The 25,083-nt window shown below is 59.1% G+C and overlaps 1 protein-coding gene across 1 annotated transcript; it reads right to left on the minus strand.

Annotated features, from left to right (window-relative positions):
* Nucleotides 1-12,040: 12,040 nt before the first annotated feature.
* On the minus strand, nt 12,041-12,862 carry NEUROG3 (neurogenin 3). Its single transcript, XM_082002349.1, has one exon. The coding sequence runs from the start codon at nt 12,835-12,837 to the stop codon at nt 12,325-12,327; it is 513 nt and encodes a 170-aa protein (XP_081858475.1). The 5' UTR covers nt 12,838-12,862; the 3' UTR covers nt 12,041-12,324.
* Nucleotides 12,863-25,083: the final 12,221 nt, after the last annotated feature.

Raw genomic sequence — 25,083 nt, forward strand, 5'->3', positions numbered from 1 at the left:
GAGACAAAGCCATCCTGCTCCGAGCCTGGACCACGCATCCTCACCCCAGAGGTTGGCCTGCACAGCCACAGCCAGAAGAGGAAGATGCAGCCAGAGGGTCCCACCCGCCCACTGCCCCCACACAGGGCACAGCTCACCATTCCCAAAAATAGATTTGTGGGATGGAGCCCTCTCCTCCCCTGCCCCAGGACAGCTTTTCCCCAGCCAGCCTCTTCCTACCTTAAAGCTGCCCCTCCGTTAGTTGGCTGCCAAGGAAGGGGCTTCAATCTGCAAAAGAGCCAGGGTGCAGGAGGCAGAGGGACCTCCTGGAACAGCCCTTCGCCATAGCAGCTGACCCACCCCCGAGGAGCAAGAAGCTCTCTCCCAAAACTCACACCCTTCCACACTGAGCCGGAAGCAAGCAAGGACCAATGACCCTGGGCTGGGCTTAAGTAGAGCCAGCCCATGGGTGTGAGGAGGCCCCAGGTGAGGCTGCTCAGGGCCATTAAGGCTAATTAGTGGCCTCAAGGCTCAACACGGGGAGATGCAACCAGTAACTAACCCAGGGGTCCTGGCCCTGCTGGGTCTCGTCCTCGGGGGGGCTCACGGTGCCGTCTGCCCCTGCGCTGCCCGTACCCATCGCACTGTATTTCCCCCTGCTTAACCCTGCACCCAGCCCCGCCGGGCAGTTAAATCCAGCGCAGGATTAGTGCACGCAGCCTCTCTTCACCTGTCCCCGAAGCACGGACCAAAACCCGTCCCTGCGCCGCAGAGCGTTGGCTGGCAGGCTGAGCCCGCTGCAGTGACCGTAGGGCAGGGACTCGGGGCAAACAGCCTCTTTATTTGCCCTGCCAGGCAGAGGAAGCTCCGCTCGGGTACGAGCCGAGCGCTGAAGCGCAGGGAAAGCGGCTGCTTTGGCCGCGCTTCCTGCCGCAGGAAGCCCCGGCACCGCCGCGGGGCCGCCGGCTCTTCCCTCGGCAGATCCCGAGCCCGGTCCCAGCCAGGTCCAGCACATCCCAGCGTCACCAAAGCCGCCTCTCCGCCCGGTCCGGGCTGCGGCACCTCCAACAAAGCCCAGCCTGTTCCCCACCCTCCCGCCGGTGCCGCACGCAGCACCGGGCTCCCCTCTCGGCTTTTCCGTAGGAGATGGCCCCGCGATGAATGGGTCCCTGTTTCGCCCTCGCTGTGGGACGAGCGGGAGGGTTTCAGCCTCCACGGCACTTCGTAACTCGGGATTTTATTAGCCCCCAGCCACTCCGATTCCAAGAAACTCTAAAAAGAGACTTTGATTTCCAGGGTCTGTTTTTTCTCTGGGAACTAAAATGCCTTTCATCATCCCGAACAGCACAGCAGAGTTACAGAAAAAGGGTGGGGAGGGAAATTAAAGTAATTGGGGGGGGATTACCGGAATGCTCAGGGCCCCTCCAGGCGCATCCCCCCCATGGGAAAGGAGCTTCCATCCCATCTCAGCAGGGCAGGAAAAGTCTCTGGCTGGCCGATAAGCGTTTCTCAGCCTTTCAGGGCCATGGCGAAGCCACTCCACGCGGACCCCAGGCGGAGGTGCGGTGGGGAGCCCTTGGCAGAGGCTTGCTGCAGCCTGCCACGGGCTGCTCGGCCCCCAAACCCAGCCCACCAGCTTGTCAGAGCTTTTACAAGCCCCCAGACTCCCACTGAGCAGGAGCGGAGCCGTTTAGTCCAGGTGAAAACATTTTTCTGCTGAAAAATAAGAAAAAAAAGCTACTTGGGAATGCCGACTGGAGTCAGTAAAGTCAAGCAAGCCATATAAAGAGTAGTAAGTGTTGAGAAAGGGCTCTTTAACTTCTATTTTAATAGAAATACTGGATCAGAAGTGCGTTGCTGTGCACTATTGGCTGAAGTACACCTGTCTTACTGATTTCTCCTTCCCAAACCATGAAGGCTTTGAGACCCTGCCCGGTGGGCTGCGCTGCTGGCTGGCTTGGGAAGCTCTGCCATGGTGGGAACCCACCCCAGGTTGCTCTGGCGGAGGCCACGTGGTTTGGGCCCGGAGGAATGGGCCCCATGGCCAAGACCTTTTTTTTTTTTTTTTTTTTTAAATATATATATAAAGATTTGGGAAAACAATCTGGCTTATAGAAATACGAATATGCTGGGCTACCCGGCTGGTGCTCCTCCAAAGTGTCCTACAGAGCAGGGCTGTGCTGGGGTATCCCGCGGGAGCCCAGGGGTTCGAGGCGCTTTATTCCAAAATGTCCCATAGCAAAAACCCCTATAGACGCTGCTCCCTGACCCCGCTTCGCGCCTTGCCAAACCCTGTTTCCACCGGTGAGATTTGCCTGCGAGGGGTTACACCGACAGTAATCAAGCAGCCGTGGGGATCCCGCATCTGTGTTTTACGAGGCTGACCTCGCCGGGGTGGAAAGTACAGGCGGAGCAGCAGGGAAGGCAGCGCAGCCCCCTCCCCTCCCGCCTGCTCGTATTTTTAATTAGCTTTCTGCAAATCCCCGCTTCTGCAGCAGAGCTGGGTCATCGCCGCGGCCGTACCGGGGCCGGCGCTTTGGGTGCGGTAAGGAGAGATGAGGGTTGGGGAAGAGCAGCGAGCCGGAGCGGTGTCGGGGCCAGGAGGGGTGGGAGGAGAGCTGACGGCGGCATCAAGGGGCAAGCTTGGGCGAGTGGCCACGGGAGGCAGATTTGGCCAGTGCTATAAGAAGCGCGTATTTTTCCCCCCTCACCAGTATAAGGGCTCATTTCTGCCTGGGCCAGGCTGCTTGGGAACAATGCAAAAGCAAAAAAGCGAGCAACTTGCCGAAATAATAAATAACTGGCAAATAAGTAGCTTAAGAAGCGTGCAGGGAGCTGCAAACGGTCTCACTCGGCCCCTCCAGCGACGGGTACGGCCAGGGCAGCCGCGGCCGCGCCACGGCATGGACCTTCAGGCCAGGAAACGGTCTAAATCGGGCTTCTCCCCTGCAGTATCCCAGGCTGCTTCCTGAGATATTATTGTTTTCCTTCGCCCTCTTGATGCATTGTCCCGTAGCGTATTCGGGGTTTCCCGGCGAGTGCCGAGAAACCGCCGGCCGTGACGCACCAGCCCTGTTTTTAGGCTGCCAGCAGCAGCTCCTTCCTGCGGGGAGCTGGGAAGCGCGGCCCCCCCCGGGGGTCCCCAGGGTTCCCCTGCCTTCTGGCCCCGGGGAACCAGATGCGCTCGTTTCTAACGCCGTCAAGGGTTGTGAAAAATAACAATTTGGGGGAAAAGGGGAGGACGAGCAGCGTCTCTGTGGCCCTGCCGGTTGCACGGAGCCGTCTGCGGAGCAGAGTCCGTCGCGCCGCTCCAAAACGTAAGCCGTCCCCTGCGTTTTCCTGGATTCAGCCAAATAAAGGAAGGAAAAAAAAAGACCGGGCCACACCTTTCCTCAGCCTGGTTCCCAGGCAATAAAAATATCTTGGAGTAGGAGCCCCGGCTTCGCAGCTCGATCGCTGACGGCATCCGGTTGTGGGCCAAGGCAGCAGGGACCTCACCTGCGTGGCGCGGCTTTGCTTTCCCGGAGGGCGGATTTTGAGGACCCCGGTTCCCAGGCAGCACTGGCAGAAGCCAGTTGAGTAAAGAAATTAATGGCCTTCCCTTCCTGATGCTCCCTCCTCCTCCTCCTCCTCCTCCTCCTCCCTGCCGACCGCCTGCTTGCGGCGCTGGTGAACCCCCGCAAACTCCGAAAGCTCCCCCGGGGGACCCTACGCCCAGGGCCACGTTTTTCCAAGCCTCTCTCCAAATATGTATGTCAGCAGCAGAGAGGGGAGGAGAGCAAGAAAAAGACGTTTTGCGAGAATCCCTCTGTTTGCAGATGGTTAATTCTCCCTGGGGAGCCCCCAGAGCGCTTTCATCTGCTTTTGCTAAGTTTAGGTTAGGGAGGTTTTCGGGTGCAAGCGTGGTCAGGGAAAGGCAAAGCCGCCCTGGGCTTTAGCAGATCACTGAGGAGGAATTTGGGCAGGCAACAGGAAAGCTCTTTCCCCGGCTGGGAGACATCCAGTCAGGACAGAAACAATCCCAGCCGCTGAACGCTTTTATAAAAGTCAGAAGAATAGATGTTTACTCGCAGGAAAGCGAAGAACGGAAAAAGTTATCAACGCCATTGTTTGCCGCAAATAATCTCACCTTCTCTAGTCGTATGCTGTATTCAAAAAAACCCTGCTCTTTCTTATTTAACATCACATACCAGCAACTACGTAGCACCTACGTAGCTGGGCTCGCCCCCGGCCGGCCCCGAGGGCTCGGCTCGGACCCACCCCACGGCAGAGCCCGTTCCCCATCACCTCTACGTCGCTCTCTGGCTCCCGGCGCCTTGGGGCCAGGAAGACCCGACCCGAGCTGAGCTGCCCCGCTGCGGCGGCGTTTGCGGGGCTGACAGCGATTTAACTGCTGTTGGTGAAACACCCTGCGCAGCCCCGAGCCCAAAGGCGCAGCTGAGGAGCCGTCTCTAACCCCTGCTGGCTGCAGCGTGGTTTGCCTGGGGGGCCCCAGGCGGTGGGGTTTGGGGGTTCACGGGCAGGCTTAGGCGATGTCAGAGCAGCGGGGGGACCAAAAACCTCCCCAAAATATTGCCCTGTAGGCGTAGGCTGTGGTCTGTCCTTCCCCACGACTTCCCCCGCGTGCTGCTCCTGGGGAAGGGTCCTTCCCGGTCTGATCCATCGTGACCTTGCGAGGGCTCCTGCCTCGCCAGCCGTGACCCAGCATCGCCTCCCCCCTTCCCCTCGCAGCCCCCCTCAACAACTGATGGCTCCCTGGAAAACGCAGCATGCCCGAAGCCCGGCATCCTGGCCCCTGTCCGGCCAAGGCCAAGGGCGCGGGATCCCAGCACCACCTCCTGGCAACCCACCGCCATGCACAGACCACACGCTGGCTGTGGCCAAAAATCCCCCAGCAAACTGTGGGGACCACCCAGAGAGAGAAACTGGGGGCTGCGTGGACCCCAGCCTTTCTCCTGTCTGTCCAAGCCTGGGTATTTCTCCTTTTCCTCCTTCCCCCGGGGTGGCTGTGGGTGCAGGACCCCCAGTTGCATCCCCCGGCGAGCGGCAGCTGCCTGCTGCGGGGTGAATAGCGGCGCGGTTCGCCCGAGAGGCGACCGAATTTAATTCGAGATGAATGGGCACCTCCCTGCTGCCCATGACATTTTCATTGCGGGCTAACAAGGGGAGAAAAATCCAATTAGGTGACAAAAGGGTGTCCCTAATCGGCCGTGCAGCCTGGCGCGGGGCGGCCAGGACAGCGCAGCATCCCGCGGGAGAGCGGGGACAGACCATGGGAAAACAAGAAAACCCTCCCAAAAAAGCCCTCTTGTGATATTGCAAAAGCCAAACAGCAGGATGGCAAGGCTGCTGAAGTGCGCACAAAAAAACGTAATTACAAAGACAGTTGCTCTTTGCACCCTTGGGGTCCCGTCCGTAAGTCTTCCAGGTCACTGAGATGAAGCTGAAGTGGCCCAAATCAAGCCGGGCAGGGCAGGGGCATGTCCCAGGTACAGAGTCCGAGGGCAGCGGGGGTAAATAACCTGCAGCCAGGGGTGTGCTGCTGCTGAAAGAAAATACCAGCGAATTTTGGCAGGCTCCTTCCGGGGCATCCATCCGCCACCGAGGATGCAAGAACATTCGGTTCCGGGAGCAGGTGAGGATGAGCCACGTCAGAGTTTATTACCAGCGGAGCTTTTTCCAACCCCAAAAGATTTCGGCTAACGTTGGGTCGCAGTTTTTCCAGCAACAGGTGCCCTTTCACAGTTTTAAGGCGTACAGCCAGCGGCACCCTCTGCCTCCAACCTCTAGTGCCTAATGCGGGAGGGGGGATTGACGGTGGGACCCCCCCACGTGCAAAACTCCCTCCTACCCAAACGCGAGGACGTCGGGGCATCGCGGGATGCAGCCAGGGCATAGAAGCGCACTGGGAAAGGCGGGAGGGGACACACACGCAGGCACGTAAATAACAGCTGGGTTTTAAAGGCAGGGTGATAAATGGGAACGCCGCGCTCCCTCGGGAATTATTAACGGGCGGGGGAGGCTGAAACCTTGGCTTTGCCCCGGGAGCCGGGCTGCGCGGTGAAAGCCGATGGGCGGGAGCGGGCGGCGGGAGCAGATGGCCGGGGGAGGCCGGGGGTCCGGCCGGGAGTGGGGAGTCCCCGCCGGCGCAGCGCGGGGGGCTGTGGCGGGGTGGGGCGGCCGCCGCGTCCCACGGGACGCAGCTGGGCCGCGCGGGGGGGGAAGGACCCCCTGCGTCCTCTCCTCCCTGGAGCCCCTCAGGTGGCTCCAGCCGCAGCTCCAGGTGGCCACCGCTCAGTATTGACCCAGCGCTATCTCAGCTCCCACCTTATCAGGGCAAGGGCCAGCGCCGGGCACCAGCACCTGCCCCATTAATCTTCCCCCTGTCCCATGGGTGCGAGGTCTCGGCGGCTGAAACAACCTGCCCGGGGAGGGAGCGGGAGGGCTTGGGCCACTGGTACCAGGGTCTGGGGATGATGGATTGGTGTCAGGGAGGCGGCAGGGAGAGGGGCTTTATTTTTTTCCCTTTAGCTCCTGCCGTCTCGCCCCCTCCCCGGAGGGGAGCGCGAGCAGGCGGGTGCCTTTATACCTGGGTGTATCGGTGGCAGCATTTTCCACTGAAATTTGGGTACTGAAGCCTTGGGGATGTGGTCCCCTGAGGAAGAGAGGAAACGAGCTCCACTTGGGTACACAGGGTGGGAAGGGAGGGGGAGATCATTTCCCTGTATTTGCTATCTGAAGTAACGAGCCGAGCCTGAGCGTGGAGCCCACACTTCACCCACAGCCCTCAGGGTGAAGGTGGAGATGTGATTCCTCATGCCGGGGCCCGCTCCAGGCAAAGCTGCAAAAAGTCCAGGTGAAAATCATGGCTGAGGCCTCGGAAAAACGAGGTAAAGCCTCGCAAACAAAAAACACAAAAAAAATGAAAATAAAAGGCAGCGATTCTTTGTGGCTGCAGCTGTGCATCTCCTGGCTGCAAGGGTTAAACGCAATCAGAAATGTCCGTGGGGACCATTAAACACAAAACCTGGGTGTGCGTCCCTCAGGGAGGGAAGCCCCATGCTTTGACCAGGGCAGGAGCCCCGGCGATGATGAGGGGTGCCGAGGTGGTCCCAAGTGCCTCATCCCCGGCACCCTGCTCTCCCCCGTGCCCCGGTGACCAGCGCTACAAGGGTGCACGGAGCTGTGGAGGGGCCAGCAAGCGCCCGGCGGAAAAACTCACACCTCCTGCTTGCCCCGGCATGCCTTTTCCAGGGGCAGCCCCAGCCAGAGAATAGCCAGCGAGGCAGGGTGACCCGAGCAAAGCCAACACTGACCTTTTGCCGTAAAACCCACCCGAGGACACTGTGTGTCCGGGAACGAAGAAAGATGCCGTGGGTGTTATCGCGCTGCTTCTCCCGCAGGAAGGGAGAGCATCACGAAATAGTCTAAGCCGGGAAGAGTCTAACTTTGCAGGCAGGGATTTGGATTCACAAGCAGGTAGGACCTGCTCGGAGGTCAGTTAGCGTGGTCTAGCCCAGTTCCAAACACACATTGATTTATCCTTTTCTTCTGCACTATGAAGCCCACAGCTCCAAAGAGAAGATGTACACCCGGTCGGTCTCATTAGAAAGCAGGACTGCCGCATCGGTCGTGTGCTGCAAAGCCTCTGAGCGGAGGAGAGGACACTGCGAGGAGCTCACTGCTTGGCCAATGCTTTTGCCCTCTCCTTAAAAGCCTCTTAAACCCTCAGGTTACGTTTTCTTTCAGACGGAAAGGCCCAACTTTTTTGGGAGGGCACCACAGGAACCCCAGGCAGGGCTGGAAGGTGGCTTCGTGGCTCTGGCACCCGGCGCCGTCCCCCTCCCGCCCTCCCCGTCTGGGCTGCGCAGACGGGATGGAGTTTCCCCCTTCCTTACACGATCTTGGGATCTCCTTTCAGCTATTGCTTTTTTTGTATTGATTTTTAAAAGGGGGCACTGCGGCTTTAAAGAGCTTCCCAGACTTGCCTTTGTGACCGGAGGAGAGGGTGGGGTGGTGGCGGAGGTGGGGACCCAGAAGAATGAAATAAAGAGAAGTACAACAAAAAGAAGTTAAAAGTGTGAGTGACAAGTTTTCGGCAACAGGCTTCAGCCCCTGTGGGGTCGTTTGGGCGAAGAATGGCAACAAATGAACAAATGAGCTGGATTTTCATGCTTGGTGGACGGTGAATGAATAAGCATCTTTTAAAACCCTATCAGGAACTCTTTGGATTGTCATTATAGCTGGGAGGAGGGGGGGAAAGGCAGACTTTTGAGGGCTGACCATGTGAAAGAATCCCGATTCTTCGCCTTTTCTTCGCCGGTGAGCGCAGCTACACCGAAACGTGCGGGCGGTGCGGGAGGGACGGGTGCGCAGCAGCCGAGGGCGTGCAGCAGCAGCAGCTGAGCATCCTGCCACGGCCCGGCACAGGAGCAGCTCTGGGGGACACCGGGGCACCCCGGTGCACGGCGGAAGAGGCGAGAGGGTCTGCTTTGCTTCCAGGAGCCCCCGCTGAGTCCCAGCGGCGCGGAGGGGACAGGCAGCGGTTCGCAGCCCCGGCTGCCTCCTCCGCCAGGAAAGCTGACTGCGATGTCAGAGGCAGACAATGTGAGAGGGCAGGAGGCGACTCACTTAAAGCTGTGTTTAGAGTGCAGAGTGGAGGCCTGAGGTCAAAGGAATTGCCCTGGGATTATGGGAATCACCTTCATTTTCTCGCCAGCCTTCAGACACGAGGGAGCCGGCCAGGAGCAAGGAGGAGGGGGACAAGTCTGTTGCTGAGGAAAGGGCCCTGGTGTTTCCCCTTCCCTGGCCCTGGCAATGAGCCTGGCCTCTCTGAGCCATGCAAATAATTTACAGGCTCTGTCTTCAACTGTTTGTTATCCCCAAGTCCCCCATTTTAACCTTGAGCAGAACAGAACATTGGTGAGGCAGTTGCAGGAGACTCCGCTTTGGAGGCACGGCCAGAGTTTGCTGAATATCCCTACAGCCAGAGTTCAGCAGTAAAATGCAGCTACAGAGGACAGGGAAGGTTGAGGAGGTATAAAGCCTCTGTTCTTCTATAATAGAGGATAATATCGCGTATTCAAAAATCATCTTGTCTAAACAGAAAGAGACCTAAAACTGAGTGTCAGGGGCATGAAAACATCAGCTTGTAGCGAGGGGGTCTCCCCTGGCTACAAAAATAAAAGTTGAATCTGCCTTGCATGGGATTTCAGCAACCAAACGCGGCGGCACCCAGGCTAAGTTTGTTTTCAACCCGTCGCCTGAAAGTATGCGAGGGCACAAGCCTGCGTCTCTGAAACGGTCGCGGTCCCAGTGGCCACCTGTTTCTTCCACATCAAAAAGTCCGGAGGCCATTACAGCAGCCGTGGTTCTAAAGGCCGGGCACTGGCGCGGGGACAGCCCTGTCAAGAGAAATGAGACCATCATGCACTAAACATAGAGAAAAGATAAATGGAAACGGAGTCTTTCAGTCTTCATTATCAAGTTTCCATGGGTTTGCCAAAACCATAGCAACCAGTTCAAGCAATGATTAACCTAATAATGTGGAGGCAAAGAAAAAAAAAAATGCATTCAAGCCCCTAAAGAAGTCACTAGTTCTCCAGAGGTAGTAAATCCGCCCGCCTGCTCCCCCCGCCTCAACGTATAGCCCCACGGCTGGAAGACCAGAATCATCCTAAGCCTTCAGAGAAAAGAATCTTCAATGCAGTAAAACCCACTGAAGTGACCACTTTCCAAAGATACAGATGTACAGACGTCTTTTGGGACTTTTGTAATACCTGCTCTTCAGGGGCCTCTCAGGCTCTTCTTGCCTCTTTTCTTGCCCATATAGAGGGCAAGAGCTCTATTTTTGCAATATTTTTGCAACCCTGAGCTCCCTTTCACAATTTTTTGCAAGAATGCTACTTTTGCAGACTAAGTGAGTGTGTTGTGATCCTCCCCGGTCCCGCAGCACACACAGATAGCTAGGGCACGGGGATACCTCCTGTAGGGAGATATCAGAATGGAGCTGGACTAGCAGGGAAAACATTAAATGATTTTATCACCCAAATAATCATGGTGTTTCGCCTGTGGCCACACACGAAGGCCTTGGAGCACTTTGCAGACTGTTAGAGTATGAAAACAATACACAATTCAGCCAGGAAGGGGGGAAGGGGGAGGAATACTATTAGGTCTTTCATTCTGACTATCTGATCTATGACACAGATAGATCACGTTCAGGACTATAACAGTACACACAGAGATAGGCACACACTGCCTTTTCCTAGTCCTCAACCTTGCCCCATGGTCTGTGTTTCTCCAGCAATGTGGATATTGCCTCTCAAAGCAAAGACTAGGCAAAGTAGTGGGGCTCTGCATGGATGAGCGGGTCCCAGGAGGCAGCAGAAAGAGGAGATCTCTGAAAAGGCTTAAGGAGAATGTAAGACCTGCTCACCTTGCTTGTCAGCACTGGCACCAACAGGTTGCCCTCCCTTCTGCACCCAGCACCTGCAGCTCCTGGCTGTGGGACAGTTCATTGACCGAGGCTGGATCAAGTGCACAAGAAGAGATAACTGCTTCCCCAAAACCCACCAAGCCCCATGTGTTTTCTGAGCTGCAAAGTGTCTGGTTAGCACCAGGGCCAAGCCGGCCTCTCCCTTCGCACAGCACTCCACGCCTGGGCTGACTCCAGCAAGTTCACGGCGGAGTCAGCACCGGGCAGGGATCTCCATGGGGAGGGATTTCGCATATCCCCCTGCCCGGCTGGGTCAGACCCAGAAGGGCGAGCCCGGGGCGGGGGGAACAACCGCACCGCTCCGCCGGCCCGGCCCGGGCCCGGACACCGCCTTCAGCACCATGGACAGCGCCCGCGCTGTCGGTGCGGGACGGGCCGCTCCGCGCATCGCTCCGCGCATCTCCCCGCGCCTTGCGCATCGCCCCGTCCCTCAACCCCTCCCCACGCTGGGGAGGGGTCGGCGGGACAAGGCCCCCGGGATCCCCAACCCGGTCAGGTTTCACTCTCGCCTCTTTTGTTGCGGTGCGGGAGGAGGGTGCTGGAAGGGGGGGGGGGGGGGGTGTTTGTACGTGCGTCTTTGTTTCCAGTAACCAAATTTCTTTTCTTCTACAAATTGCCTCAATAGCGTCTCCTTGCCGCGGGCAAACGGGCTCAGCTGAGAACAATTAGCATCACAATGGGCTTTTGGCCTCGCGGGCCGCTTTGTCTGGCGACTGCCGCCCCGCTGGGGCAGCGCGGGGCGGGGAGGCGGCCCGGCCGTAAATCTACCAGCTACAAATTGAGTCCCTGGGAGGAGAGGGCCGGGGAGGGCTCGCGGGATTCCCGCGGCTTCTCTTCTCCTCTCGCCGTGTCGTGGGAGCTATTGCTTTCCCCACCTCTTGCGTTTTTAAGACGCACCCCCCTCCCCCCGCCCCGCTCAGGGCTGCAGGTCCCGACTGCGGCCGCTGCCCCCCGAGCCCCGCGCCTGCCCGGGCTAAACCCTCCCCCGGGGAGGGCCTGGGCCAACGCTGTCCCGGGGACATCCCCAAAATAGCCCCCGGGCCGAACCTGAACGCGGAAAATCCGCCTGCGCGGGCATGGGCTGCAGCCGGGCGCACCTTGCCGGGACGCGGCGGGCAGAGCGAGGCGGCTGCCCGGAGGGACGGGGTATGACAGGGACCGCCCGCAGCCCTGCGGGAAAGGGCATCTGCAAAGAGGTGCCGGTTTTAAATCCACGCGTGGCCCCCGGGAGGCCGCACGCCGGCGTGCGCACAGGCGCAGGACCCCGCTGCGCCGCTCTCCATCACCGCCCCTCCTCCCGCAGGGGAGGGCCTACGCACTCGGCGCACCGTCCCCGCACCAGGCACACCGCCCGGGGCCCGGCGCAAGTCCCCGCGCGGTCGGCCGTTGCCCTTCCCAGCGCGGACTGCGCGCGATATTGAAACCCCCCGGGAAGCCCTCGGTAGAAAAATACACGGCGTTGCACAGGTCTGACTGCGAAACACTTTATTGTCCTCTTCTTTAAAAAAAAACCCCAAAACACAGCCGCGGCTCTCCTCCCTGGTACAAACAGCCGGACCACCGCTGCCAAGAATACTCTTATATACAAAATATATATTTTTTACGAAATGTAATCAATAAATACCGATAGCGACAAATTAATATAATTTACCGTTCCAGAGTACAAAACCGTGATTTGTTTCTGTCCGCCCGCTCCCGCGGCGCTTCAGCCAAGCGGGACGGGGCGGGGGGGGGAGAGGGGCGCCCGCCGCCCCCCGGCGCGCAGCGCGGGGACCCCCCCCTCTCCGCTCCAGCGGCTATTTGAAGGCCAAAAGCGGGAAGGGGTGGGTGAGAGCAGCCGGGCGTCGGGCTCAGAGGAAGGCGGGGAAGGCGGCGGGGCAGGGCGAGTCCCAGGGCCCGGGGGAGGCGACGGCGGCGGTGGGGGGCGGCGGCGGGGCGGGGGGCTCGGGCAGGCACTGCTCGGCCAGGCGGAGGCTCTGGGTGAGGGCCCAGATGTAGTTGTGGGCGAAGCGGAGCGTCTCGATCTTGGTGAGCTTGGCGTCGTCGGGGAAGGTGGGCAGGACGCTGCGGAGCGCATCCAGGGCAGAGTTGAGGTGGTGCATGCGGTTCCTCTCTCGGTCGTTGGCCTTCATGCGCCGGCTCCGCTTCTGCTTGCTGAGCAACCCCTCGCTCCGCGCCTTGCCGCGGCCCCTCCGCGCCTTCCCCTTCCTGCGGACCGCCGCCTCCCGCGGGGCCAGGGCGCTGCGGGACGGCGAGGAGCCCCGGCTGCCCGCAGAACCGCCGCCGGCCGCCGAGGGGGTGTCCTCGGCGCCCCCGAAATAGGGCTGCCCCTCGCCCGGCGAGCGGTCGCTCTGCGGGGCCATCCTTGCTAACCCAAGCCCGGGCGAGGCTGCGGGGCAGGAGAGCGGCTCTGGCTCCGCGCGCCCCCCCGCCGCCGCTCCCCCTTCCCCGCCTTCCCTTGAGTGCGGGCAGGAGAGGTGGCGCGGCCGGCACACGACTGCCGTTAAGCCCCTATATATATAGGGCTGGCAGACAATGGGGATTTCCCGACCGGGCGGCGTGTGCGCCCCCCCGCCCGCACCCACCCCCTTGGCACGCTTTTATCTTATCAGCCCGGCGGGAGCGTGCCGGGCCCGGCACCGCCCGCCGCCCCGGCTCCTCCACGCGAGACCCCGCCGGCTCCCACGCTGCACCTCGCCGGGATCTCCCGCCCCCTCGGCCCGGCCCCCTCCCGCGGGACGGGACCCCCGGGACGCGCCGCCGACCCCGAGCGGGAGGGGAGGGGGGGGCTGCACCTCGTCCTGGGCGGCCGCGCACGCCGGGACTCGGGGGAGACGGGGGTGGGGGGAGCGAGGGGACCCCCGCCGGGGAGGGGACAGCCCCGCGCCCCCCGGGCACCGAACGGGCGAAACTGCGGGCGCTGCCCTGCGAGCGGCGAGCGGCGGCGCCGGGGGTGGGGGGACACATCGTTCTCCTCTCCCCCCGCGCCGTCTCTTTGCTCCCCCGGGGAAACGGGGGCCGACCCGCGCGGGAGAAGGCCCCCCCCACGCAGCCCCCCGCCACCCCCTCCCTCCAGCCCGGCGCTGGGCCCGGGGAGGGCGGCTCCGCCGCCGGGGCTCGGTGCGCAAAGCGTGCCCGGGACTTTTGCGCACCGGCTGCGGCGGGCGGCGGGGACCGGCCCGGGCCCGGGGCTTCGTTCCCCGGTGGGGGCCGGGGGGCCGGGGGCAGCGAGACCGGACCCCCCTCGCACGACCCGGCTCCCCCGGGGGTGCGGACAGGGACGTCCGGAGGGCGCAGCCCCGGCGGGGCGGGAGCCCCTCCGCTCCTTCCCCAAAGCGGCGCGGCGGGATCCCGCCCGGGAATACCGGCTCCGGGGACCGTCCGGACCGAGCCGCCGGGACCGCGGCGGGGTGGGAGGCAGCTCCCCCGGTCCAGCCCGGTCCCCAGCCCCGCGGGGCGGCCGCGGCCGGGGCGGTGCGGGGCGGTGCGGGGCGGCGGAGGCGCTCGGAGGGCGGGGGAGTGGAGCCGAGGGGGGCCGGCCACGGCGCCGGCCCGGACGCCCCTTCTCGGGGGGCGGCTCGGAGGGCAGGGGAGGATGAATAGGAAGGGCCCGGCGGGGTTTGTGGTTTGTTGGGGGTTTTTTTGTGGGGGGTTTTTTGTTGGTTTTTTGTGTGTTGTGGGGTTTTTTTTGTGCCTGTGCAATTGGATGACAAAAAAAATCTGGCGAGCGAGTTTCCAAGCCTCAGACTGCCCACTTCAAACGTCCTTCAAACAAAAGCTGAAGAGGAAAAGAAAGCCCCACCTGGTACCGCTGTTTGCTAAAATAATAATAAATAGATTTCGTTTAATAAATAATTACAAGAGACTGTAAAGTGGAGTGCTTTGGGAAGCATTAATCATGGGGCTGGGGGCAGACATCACCTGCCGGCAAACAAGACAACTTTATTGTTGAATCACCTTCCCACTGCCGCTTTCCGATAACTCCCTCCCGTCGCCACAAAGCCCGGCCGGGTATGTTTACTCAGAGTTAGCATAACAAGCACCATATTACCCACCAACGTGATAAAAACCTCCGGGGGCACCGCGACGGGCTCCCGCTCCCACCTGGCCGGGCCGCCCCGGCGCGGAGCTGGCACCCAACGGCCCTTTTGCCGTTTACATTGGCCTTGTTTCTGCTGCTTTATAACAGGTTTACTGCAATCCCTATCGCCCGGCCCCTATTTGTCTTATTTTATTGAAAACATATGGTAACCAGCCCGGCCCCGGCGCATCTCCCGCCTGCCAGGCGCCGGGGACGTTTTGCGGGAGCCGGGGCTCGCCCGCAGCCCGCCCGCTCACCGGGGGCTCTTTGCTCGGGAGAGGGGAAAGCCGGGGGACCCCAGAGCCGGGGTTGGGGGGTGTCCGCCCCGGGGGTCCCCTCCGCCCGCCCCGGGGGTGTCCGGTGCGCTCCAGTCCCCTCCCCGGGGCACCTGCGGTGTGGCCGCCCCTTCTTTCCCCCGCTCCCCCCCTCCCCGGCCGGGGTTGCTCTCGGAGGTACCGTGATTTTCGGTGCCATATGTCGAGCGGCCCGGCGGAGCGGGAGCAGCTGCCGCCCCGGCCCTTACCTACCCGGCACATAATACCTGGGAGCCGCAGCCCCGCGCCCCCCTTTGAGAGAACGGTTGGAAGGGGGGGGGGTGCTCTCTGTTTTGTGACTTTATTGTGGGGCCCAACAGATGCACGCCTGCCCCTCCTGCCCCTCGCCCCAGTGCGAGCGCGCTGCTCGGGACACAAGGAGCACAGATGCCAGGCGCAAGGTGCACCAGATGCCCCCCTTTGTGAATCCAAACAATATTTCTCCTTTTCCTCCCTCCTCTTCCTATAAGAGGGAGAGGAGAAGGAGCGCAAAAAAGGAGAAAATATATATATATTTAAATAATAATAATCGTAATAATAAGAGAAGAAGAAAGGAAAGCCTCTGGAGCCGCCCGACGAGGCGCACGGCCGGGGCGCAGCGCCGCGGCCCCGGGGAGCCGGTCCCGGGCGGGTACCGGGGGTGGCCGCCGGTACGAAAGGAGCCGCCTCCCCGGGAAATCGTTCCTTAGGCTTCCAGCGCTGAGGAAGCGGTTCCCCGGGGCCGGGAAGGGGCACGGACCGCTTGGGAAAAGGACGGCGAAGCCCGTTTCGCCACCGTGAGGTCCTCCCGCCCGAGAACCGTGTCTTTTGTGGCTGTACAGGAGAGAGTCCAGAGCAACAGGCACACGCACTGAGGGCTCGGCTGGCAACAGGTCTCCCCGGTACGGGCCAGGGCCACTGGGAAGGATGTCCCCCGCCTTGGGTGTCCCTCCCCACGGAGGCAAAGTGAGCTCTGCTCAAGGCAGAAGGGGCTGTCCCCGAGGTTAGAGCCCCCTCCTGCCCTGGGCAGCACTGACACAAATCCCACCAGCTGCAAATACCCATCCCACCCGCAACCGCCCCACAGCCCTTATTCCTCTCGGTGCTGCCCCAAAGGCCTGACCCGTACCGGAGCTGGGGGGGGGTTTCCTCTAGCTCCGACCTTACAAGGGCTGGGGGCTGAGGCTACTCAGTGGCAGGAATAAGCCCAGCCAAGCCCTGGGGTGAGGGATGCCAGCACTGCGCCGGAAGAGGAGAAGCCCTGAGAGCACACAGGGGAAAAGAAAGCCCAGGAGTTTCCAGTGTGCAGTCCTGCTCTACAATAAGCCTCACCATGGGCATAAGCCCTTAAAAGAGCCTGAGAGGAGATGGTTTGATAAGGCTGCAAGAGCAGACAGCCGTTCTGACACTGAAACATATTTTGAGTCAGACTGCAACAATCTTGAGCATAGGAAAAACCTGGATTATCTCTGGATAGGAGAGAGGAAGGGAAAAGAAATGCCATGGAAAGGAAAAGCAGGGAACAAATGCCAAGTACAGAAGGGTCAGCTGAGCCGTGATGCCTACAGGTGGGTGCTGTGAAACCTCTTACCTTAAAGTATTTACTCAACCATATGAGTATCTGCCCAGGTGGGGAAAGATGGTCCCCACCCCTCTGGGAGTCAGTCACCTCCTGTCATTCCCAGCTCTGCCAGGCTTGCTCCCCTCTCCGCTTGTGGCAAGTGCTCCCTTGCCCCAGCCCATTCCACCTGCCGGAAAGAGGATTTCTCCTCTACCCTGATGACAGCCTGGGCAGACAGGAGGGATTACACATCCAGCACACTCTCTCATTCAGGTTTTCCAAGTGCTTTAGGCTTTACAAGTTTCTGGCAAGATCTCGCAGAAGCCACCACCACCACAACATTCCTCTGATGGTTGAATGAAACACAAGGGGAGCTCAACAAGCGCTCAAGCTCAAATCCACCTTTAACTTGCCAGCAGCCCCAGTGGCCCAGAGTAAGCCCGTGCTTAGAATCACAGAATCACTAAGGTTGGCAAAGACCTTTAAGGTCACCAAGTCCAAACACCAACCCAACACCACCGTGCCCACTAAACCATGTCCCCAAATGCCACGTCTACACGTTTTTCGAACACTTCCAGTGACGGTGACTCCACCACCTCCCTGGGCAGCCTGTGCCAATGCTTGACCACCCTCTCGGTGAAGACATTTTTCCTAATCTCCAGTTTAAACCTCCCCTGGCACAACTTGAGGCCATTTCCTCTCATTCTATCGCTGGTTACTTGAGAGAAGAGACCAACCCCCACCTCACCACAACCCCCTTTCAGGTAGCTGTAGAGAGCGATGAGGGCTCCCCTCAGCCTCCTCTTCTCCAGACTGAACATCCCCAGTTCCCTCAGCCGCTCCTCATCAGACTTGTGCTCCAGACCCCTCCCCAGCTCCATTGCCCTTCTCTGGACACTTGTGTATCTGACTGCATGGAAATCTCAAAGAATAACTGTAATTAGAAATTTACTGTCTCCACAGCTACAATTCAACAGGAGGAAGCTTTCATGGCAGGATATCTCCAGCACTCAGACTTCACCGGCCGGCAGCAGTCATCTTCAGCTACCAGTTGGACAACTTAAGGCTTCAGTATGCGTTTGCATCAACCCTCCTTTGGCCATCAATAAACAGTCACGGACCATGGATAGGCTGATCTCACACTGCCATCTTCCCGATCGGCACTCCTCTCCTGTAAGGGCAAAAATCTAACTTCTGGCATTTGGATGCACGATGAGGTTATAAGCGGTGCGGACTGGTTGTATTGGCTCCCTTTGAAACTCCTCAGCCCCCAGTTGCCCATCAGAGAGACAGACAGACAGCGCTTCCCGACCTCCCAAAATAATGAAAGATGTGCTTTCCTCTCTGATGTAGAGGCTCCACCAGTCAAACTTTGAACATACCAGAAGGCACCAGAGCTGGCTTTTGAGAAGTGAAAAAGTGGCTCAAAGCCAGGAGTCCAGAAGGAAATCCCCCACCCGGCCTGGAAACAAGGGCAGAGGTGCCCTGAGGGACTCACACATCACTAAGCCCCCTCCAGATCTTCATCGAAGACCTCAACGGGAGGCGGAGCGAGACCTGGGGGCTTCGGCCCTTCCTTCGCACACTGACGTTGCTGCCACCTCACTGCCAGCGCTGGGCGATGTGCCCAGCGTGCTGCTGAGGTCACTGCTCAAGCCGAACCGCTGCTAGCAGGGGGGATGGGACCCCTAAAGGTGTGACGTGGATATTTTGCCCGCTGGACCCGTGACCCGCCCAAGGACCAGCTCACGCTCCTCCCAGCGCTGTTCCCAGCTGTGCCGTACACATCTGGCAGCCCGCAGTGCTGTGATGACAGCTCTGGTACCCGCCGTCCCGGGGGGTTGAATGCGCTTGCAGCCCCCGCACCGACCCAGGCGACGCCGGTTGCCCCGGCTCACCCACCCACACCCCCAGCGCACGACCCCATCCCCTCCCCGGCCAGCCCTGTAGTAGCCCCGTCTCTCCCCATCTCCTCCTTCCTTCCAGTCCCCTGAAGACGCATCCCTCCTCACCCACCTTCCTCACTCCCATCCCTGCACCTTCGTGCCCCTCTCCCGGCACACCTTGTGCTGGTGTCCCCGCCGAGCAGCCTCGGTGCCCCATCCCAGCCTTCCCCAGCTATCCTCGCCCACCTGCGCACACCCCACCCCGGCTCCCGATGCTGCTAGCCCTCTCCCAGCCCTTCATCCAGCATTGGGGTCCATCTGCTGAGACCCTGACCTTTGAATCGGAGCCTCCTCCTGCCCTGCGCTACAGCAGTGCGGAGGAGAAGACAAATTTGTATCCAGAAGGGACCATTCTCTTCCCCCATAATGAAGCTGGGGAGCCCGGGAGCAGCACAGCCGCTCCTGCCAGTCCGTGCCAGGACCTCTGGGAAGGTGAGCAGCCAGCCTGACTTCTGTATCTCAATGAGAAACAAGGTGTTTGCAGCAAAAAAGGAAAAAAAAAACCCTTTGGGTATTTTCACTCAAAACACTGCGCAGTCAATAACACATAATTCTCGCTGCCACCCAGCTCTGCAAGACGAGTTTCCACCAGCCTCTCTCAGTCCTTCGCGGTACGATTTTAAGATGCCAACGGGTTGTAACAGCGGGAGAAAGGCAGCGATCTCACGGCAGGTAACAGCAGGGAAACCTCAAAGCGCTCACCCGCCGGGGCACATCCGGAGCGTTCCAGCCACTCGCGTGGCTACGCCAGCCCCCGCTGCAGGGAGGGGAGCACCGGCTCATCGCCGGCCGTGCCCCAAAGGGCAGCCCGCGGGGATGGGGCTCTCGCCCGTCAAACCCCTCGGGGATGGAGACCCCCCCCAGCCGCCCCGTGAAGCGCTGTCAAGTCCTTCAAAGCCGCGCGAGGGTCTGCGCTGGGTCCCGACCTTGCCGCAGGTCCGCGGCACCGGGGGTGTGGGAGGTACAGGGATGCTGTCCCGCACCTGAAGGCACACGTCCCGGGGTCCCAGCAGCTTCCTGGGGTTTATCAGCACCCTTATCAGTCTCCTTCGTTAGCACATTGCTTCAGGCATGCTACGGCTCCTTCGGGCGCCCTGCCCCAGCCACCCCTGGCAGCTCCCGGGCGCCGGCGCCTTTTGGGGGTCTCTGGCTCTGGCAAAGCCCCCGTGCTCAGGGACACATCATGCCACATCCCCTCATCATCCGATATCGCCCCGGGGGCTACGCCTCCCTCCCCCAGCTCTTCACCGCAATCCCCACCATTTTCCACCATCATTTAAGTTTCTGAAGTAATTTCTTTTTTCTTTTTTGTCCTTTTTTCCTTTTTTTTTTTTTTTTTTTTAAAAGCAAACCATCTACCATATGTTCTCCCCTGAAAGGGGTAATTGTTAACAGATCATTAAAACACCGTGGCGAGTGCTCTGAGATTCCTTCCCTCCGTCTTACGCATTATCCCGTCTCTGTCACCCTTTCAATGCGGCTTTGAGGGCTCTGCTTTTCTAACTTCCTTCTCGGGGGGGACGGGGCGGGGGGAAGAGAGAGAAAGAGCCACTAAAGCGACCCTCTTCACGGCTCTCCTCCTTGCTTTTCAATGTCTTTTTCGACACCCAGCAATAATTGGGGTGGGGGGCTGGCGTGCCGCCGGGCTGGGGGCGGCAGGGCCGCATCCTGCCCCCTTCCCGGGGCGCCGGGGTTGGGAAGGCAGGGCGGGGTGCGGCACGGGTGCTCCAGCCGCCCCGCGGGTGCCGACGGCCTCTCCTTCCGCTGCTGGGCAACGGGGCCGTTCGCCACGGGATGCTCAGAAGGTGCGTCCCGTCTGTCCCGGTCCCTGTGTCCCCGCTCCTGGGAGGGGGGCTGCAGGGTGACCCCCGGCCACACACACATCCTGCTGAGACGGAGACTGTTCCTTACAAAGCTCCTTTCCTCAGGTGGACGGGACGCTTTCGGTGGCACGGTTACGTTTCATACGGAAATAAGTTAACAGCTGGCTGCAAACTGAACTAAGGGCAGAGGTGGAGCTGTTTTGGGGAGCTTGGACATTCCACCTCCCTTTCCTGGAGGATGAACACTATTTTAGGAGGCACCTAATGCCAGGAAGCTGGGGAGCATCAGGGCACGGACCGCTTTTACCTGAGCCATGGTCTCAGCGCAGGCGAGCACAGGCATAGCACCAGCATCTGTCCCCTTTGCGGGGACCAGAACCTTCCTAAAGCTGCACCCACATGTGTCCCAGCCCCAAGCACAAGGAGAGGGACCCTGGGAGGGCTGTGAGCACCATTAGCAGCAGCAGTCCCGTTCAGGGCCATGTTTAGTGATGCTGTCTTACAAGGAAAGCGAGCCAGCAAAGCTACGTCAAGCCTGGGATACGTCTGATGCTGTGGCAAGCCGGAGAATGGAAAAATCATAGAATCACCGAATTGTTAAGGTTGGAAAAGACCTTTAAGATCATCAAGTCCAACCACCAACCCAACACCACCGTGCCCACTAAACCATGTCCCCAAGTGCCACGACTACGCATTTTTTGAACACCTCCAGTGATGGTGACTCCACCACCTCCCTGGGCAGCCTGTTCCAATGGCTGACCACCCTCTCGGTGAAGACATTTTTCCTAATCTCCAGTCTAAACCTCCCCTGGTGCAACTTGAGGCCGTTTCCTCTCGTCCTATCGCTGGTTGCTTGGGAGAAGAGACCAACACCCACCTCCCTACAACTTCCTTTCAGGTAGTTGTAGAGAGCGATGAGGTCTCACATCATCACCATCATCTCAGATGCCCATGCTTGCAGCCTGCACAGCCCCTCACCATGGAGAGAAGGGCGAGGAGAAGACGCAAGAGAGGCAAAGGCACGTCCCGACAGCAGCGTCACCTATGGCCGATTCCAGCTTGATGGCTGCCAAACTCACCGTGAGCACCAGCAGCAAAGGTCTCGGCTTGAGGGACGCCTTGTCGCAGGCTCCCTACTCTTGTGATCACAAAGGTCGAACCTTTCAGAGCTCACGCTTACGTTCCTTACCTGCATCTCCTCCCCTTAGGCCATAGACTTGGCCATTCCCCCAGAGGACCGTGTTCCCCAGGTCACTGCACACAAAAGTCTCCAAAAGCCAACATTCTCCAGCAGCTCAACTGCTTTGCCAGCCTGCACGTAGCTCCGGGGACCTCACAAAGAGCTCAGGCGCCTGCCACCCACATCCACCCACACAGCCCCAGCCTGCGCTCGCCCCGGCAGTTTTGACGAGTGAGACAGCGGCATCACCCTCACTGCCGCAGGCGAAGGTGCCACCCTCTCTCCGCCCTCTCCAGAGAGGCATAGGCATCAAACGAGGATGCAAACTCAACGCAACTTCACCTGCCGCCAACGTGCTCGGGGTCGAGCTGATCCCCCCGGCTCGGCAGAGCCCAGAGGATCCCGGGGAGGGGGGAGCACCTGCACGTTGTGGCTGGACCCCCGCCGGATTCTCTCTTACCGAAAAGCAATCCCTAAAACCCACGCAAGCACCTTTCCATAATCAGCTGGTACAGAAAGGTCACGAGCACTGGGAAGCCTTAGTGAAGTAAAGGGCCCCAGGAATATACATCTGCAAAACGACTTTTAGCTAAATGGTTTTTAGGTCTTAAACACCAATATTTTTCCTCTCAGGAGGAAATTAGCTCATCCCGCCCCCGAGGCTGGTTTTCCAGCTCAGGCTGTAAGGAGCAGCCGTCTCCCGAGTGCCCCTCTCCGCCGCGCGAAGGGATGCGAATTGCCGCAGGTATTCGGGGCTAACGAGGGATTTCCAGCTTCGCGGGGGGACGAAGCCCGCGGAAGCCGTGCCCGCACGAGGGGGCCTCTTGGAGCAGGGGGACAGGGCCACCGGAGAAACCCCGGTGCCGTACGGAGATTTAACTAGCGCCTCGCGATACGGCCGGCCGACGCCACCAGAGGGAGAGCTGCTCGGCCTTTCTCCCCCGTAACCGCGCCGACCGAAGATCCTTTTACCGCGTAACAGCATCGCGCGGCGCGCGATGAGGCGCATCGCCCTCGCCCACGGTGCTCATGGAGCGCAAACGCCAGCCCGACACCCGCAGCGGGCAGGGCCTTCGGGGGCGCGGAGAAAGCAGGAGCGCACGGAGGACGAACCACGGGAAATTCACGGTCGCCGGAGCACTTTAAAACTGCACACAAAAAAAAAATCCCCTACCGCGTCCGGGGTTTTTTAAACAGCGGGCAAGGAGCATTTTTAAGAGCAGGCTTAAGGATGCATCTGTGAGGAGCGGTCCAGCTCTGGCTGCTCCTGGCAGGAAGGCAGGGATTGAATTAGATCAGCGTTCTTCACCCGTTTTAAAAATCAATTTTCACATCAGCTTTCTGGAAAAGCCCAGATGGTCTTCGCTAGTGTGGCCGCAGTGGCTTTCAGTTACGGCCAAACGCAAAAATCAGACCAGGATGACATTTTGAGTCTGGCCCTTCACGTGCTTCCAGCTGATTTTCTGGCAAACCCGTTCAAAAAAATCTGCCTACTAAGGGGACGTAAGCACGGCACACTGGGAAGAGCCAAGCCTCACGCTTAAGAGCAAATTCACCCACCCCCCCCACCGTGGTCTCCCCATCGTCTCCCACAGCTCAGGCGCCTGGACGCAGCTGAGCGGAGACCCGCTGCCTCCCGCTCCTCCGGCCACCTCCGGATCGGCGTCGCCCTTCCCTCCGGTCACCACGGGCCCGCGAAGCGAGGAGTTCGTTTCCTCAGGTCTGAGGGAATGGGAAGGGTCAACGTCATTGGAATCAATCATTTATTAAACAGTCACACGTGTTTAGTTGGCGACTGTCAGGTAAAACCACCCCCCCTTGGAATTTGTGGGAATTCAGCACGACCCACGAATCTCCTTGTTCCATTTAAACCACCCCAATTTTAGCTACGCTTCCGTCATCTCCTGCTTTCCCGGGTATCTTGTACTTCAAACCAGCACCACATTTACCAGACACGATCAGTAAAGAAAGACGACTTACCTTTGTCATTCCCTCCTTCTCAGTTCATTCCTACCTTCCTGCCACCCAGCGTTACCCCCCTCCGGTAGAGGCCAGGGCTCGGCTCTGCCTCTGGCAACGCCTCCGCTCTCGAGGCTTTCAGCTCCCACCTTCCCAGGCTCCACAACCAACCCATTTCGGCTTCAACCTTCCTCTCTTTCACCCCCCGCCAGCTTAGTCCTCCAACGCCGCACCCTCCTCCTCCCCTTCCTCTCTTCGCACACCCTGAGAACACGCCTCGCTCCGTAACGTACCGGAATACACGACTCAGGAGGGAGACCAGGAAAATTGAGGTGACGATGACATAGAGCAATTAAATACGTAAGCCAGCGCGGGACCCGACGCTGGAGTGGGCTGTGTGGGAAACTACCTCGCGCTGCGGACGACGGGCTCGATAACGCAGCGGGATCTCCCTCGAGGCACTGTCAGGAGGACTGAAGAACCTGACGAGTCATTTTTTTTGGGCTCCTGGAAAAGCATGAAGCTTCCTCAGAAATCCTTGGTGAAGGCGGAGAGCTAAGCGGGAAACACCGAGTTTGGAAGAAAACAGAAAACACGTCCAGGACAAGGAAATTAAAAAGGGCAGAAGAAAAGCAGCAAGGAGGGAACGACTCCGCGTGGCTTCGCGGAGTGTCGGAAAAGAAGAGGTTCACAGGATATAAACCACACACGCTTCATTCCCGTCCTGAATTTGTTTATCGGGAGCATCAGGACAATGAGGTTTCGCATTTTGCCGGCAAGCCCGGCTGGGGCTGGAAGGACTGCAGAGAAATGCTCAGGGCAAAGCAACACCAGCAAAAACCCGCCAGCCCCCAGCGCCTTCCCAGGTATTGCCTCCGATTCGGCACGAGACGCAAGCGAGGCGCGGACCTTCAGCGGCTCCGTCCAAAACCCCAGGTAAGTCAGCACCCAAGCCAGAGTCACAGCTCAAGGTATTTCTACCTTTTGATTCAGCGTTTGAGGGACAGGCTTAACTTAGATAAGAAAATTAAAAGCAGTTTAAACAAAATCTTTATGCTTTAAAAAAAAAAAAACAAACAAAACAAACCACAGCTTATTGTTTTTATTTTGACAAGAATAATGTAATTTAGAAACATCTCAACATACGGAACTCAAAAAGAAACCCCCAAAAACCAAAAAAAAACCAATCACCTAGTTCATTTACTAAAGAGGAAGAATACAGTACATACAAGAGTCAAACATCCCTTATGTTTATACAAAAGCCAGACAGTAATAAACTGCATTAAAAATATATAAAGCATTACCTGTCTGATTCGACACTGGCATTTGCCCCATTATTAAAAGGCACAAAAGACTGAGCAATGAAATCCATTATTGTCAGTAAATTCACCAAGATTAGCATAAAAAAATTATTAAATCCCCGTTTAATGTTCACCACGTAGATCGCTAAGAACTCTTTTTTGGAAGGAGTAAGAAAATAAAGTCGGAAAGGACAAACATTCCAATAGGACATCCCAAGACGCAAAGGCTCTTCCTAGAAATCTACCTTCAAATCTTCCCAGAAGAGTTTTCCCAGCCGCGATCACTCGGCAATCATTCCGTAAAGGTTCGGTGATTCACAAGCCCGCCTTCCGGCAGCGTCGCGATACCGCAGCAGCATCGTCGGCGGCACCGAGCCCTTCTGGCGCGTCTTCGGTTGCGGACGCGCCAAGAGCGACGAGGCTACGGAGGTATCGGCGCGCCGCCGACCCGCCGCCGGCCGATTC

Source organism: Phaethon aethereus (genome assembly GCF_964289735.1).
Source record: "Phaethon aethereus genome assembly, chromosome: 7".
Lineage (NCBI taxonomy): Eukaryota > Metazoa > Chordata > Aves > Phaethontiformes > Phaethontidae > Phaethon > Phaethon aethereus.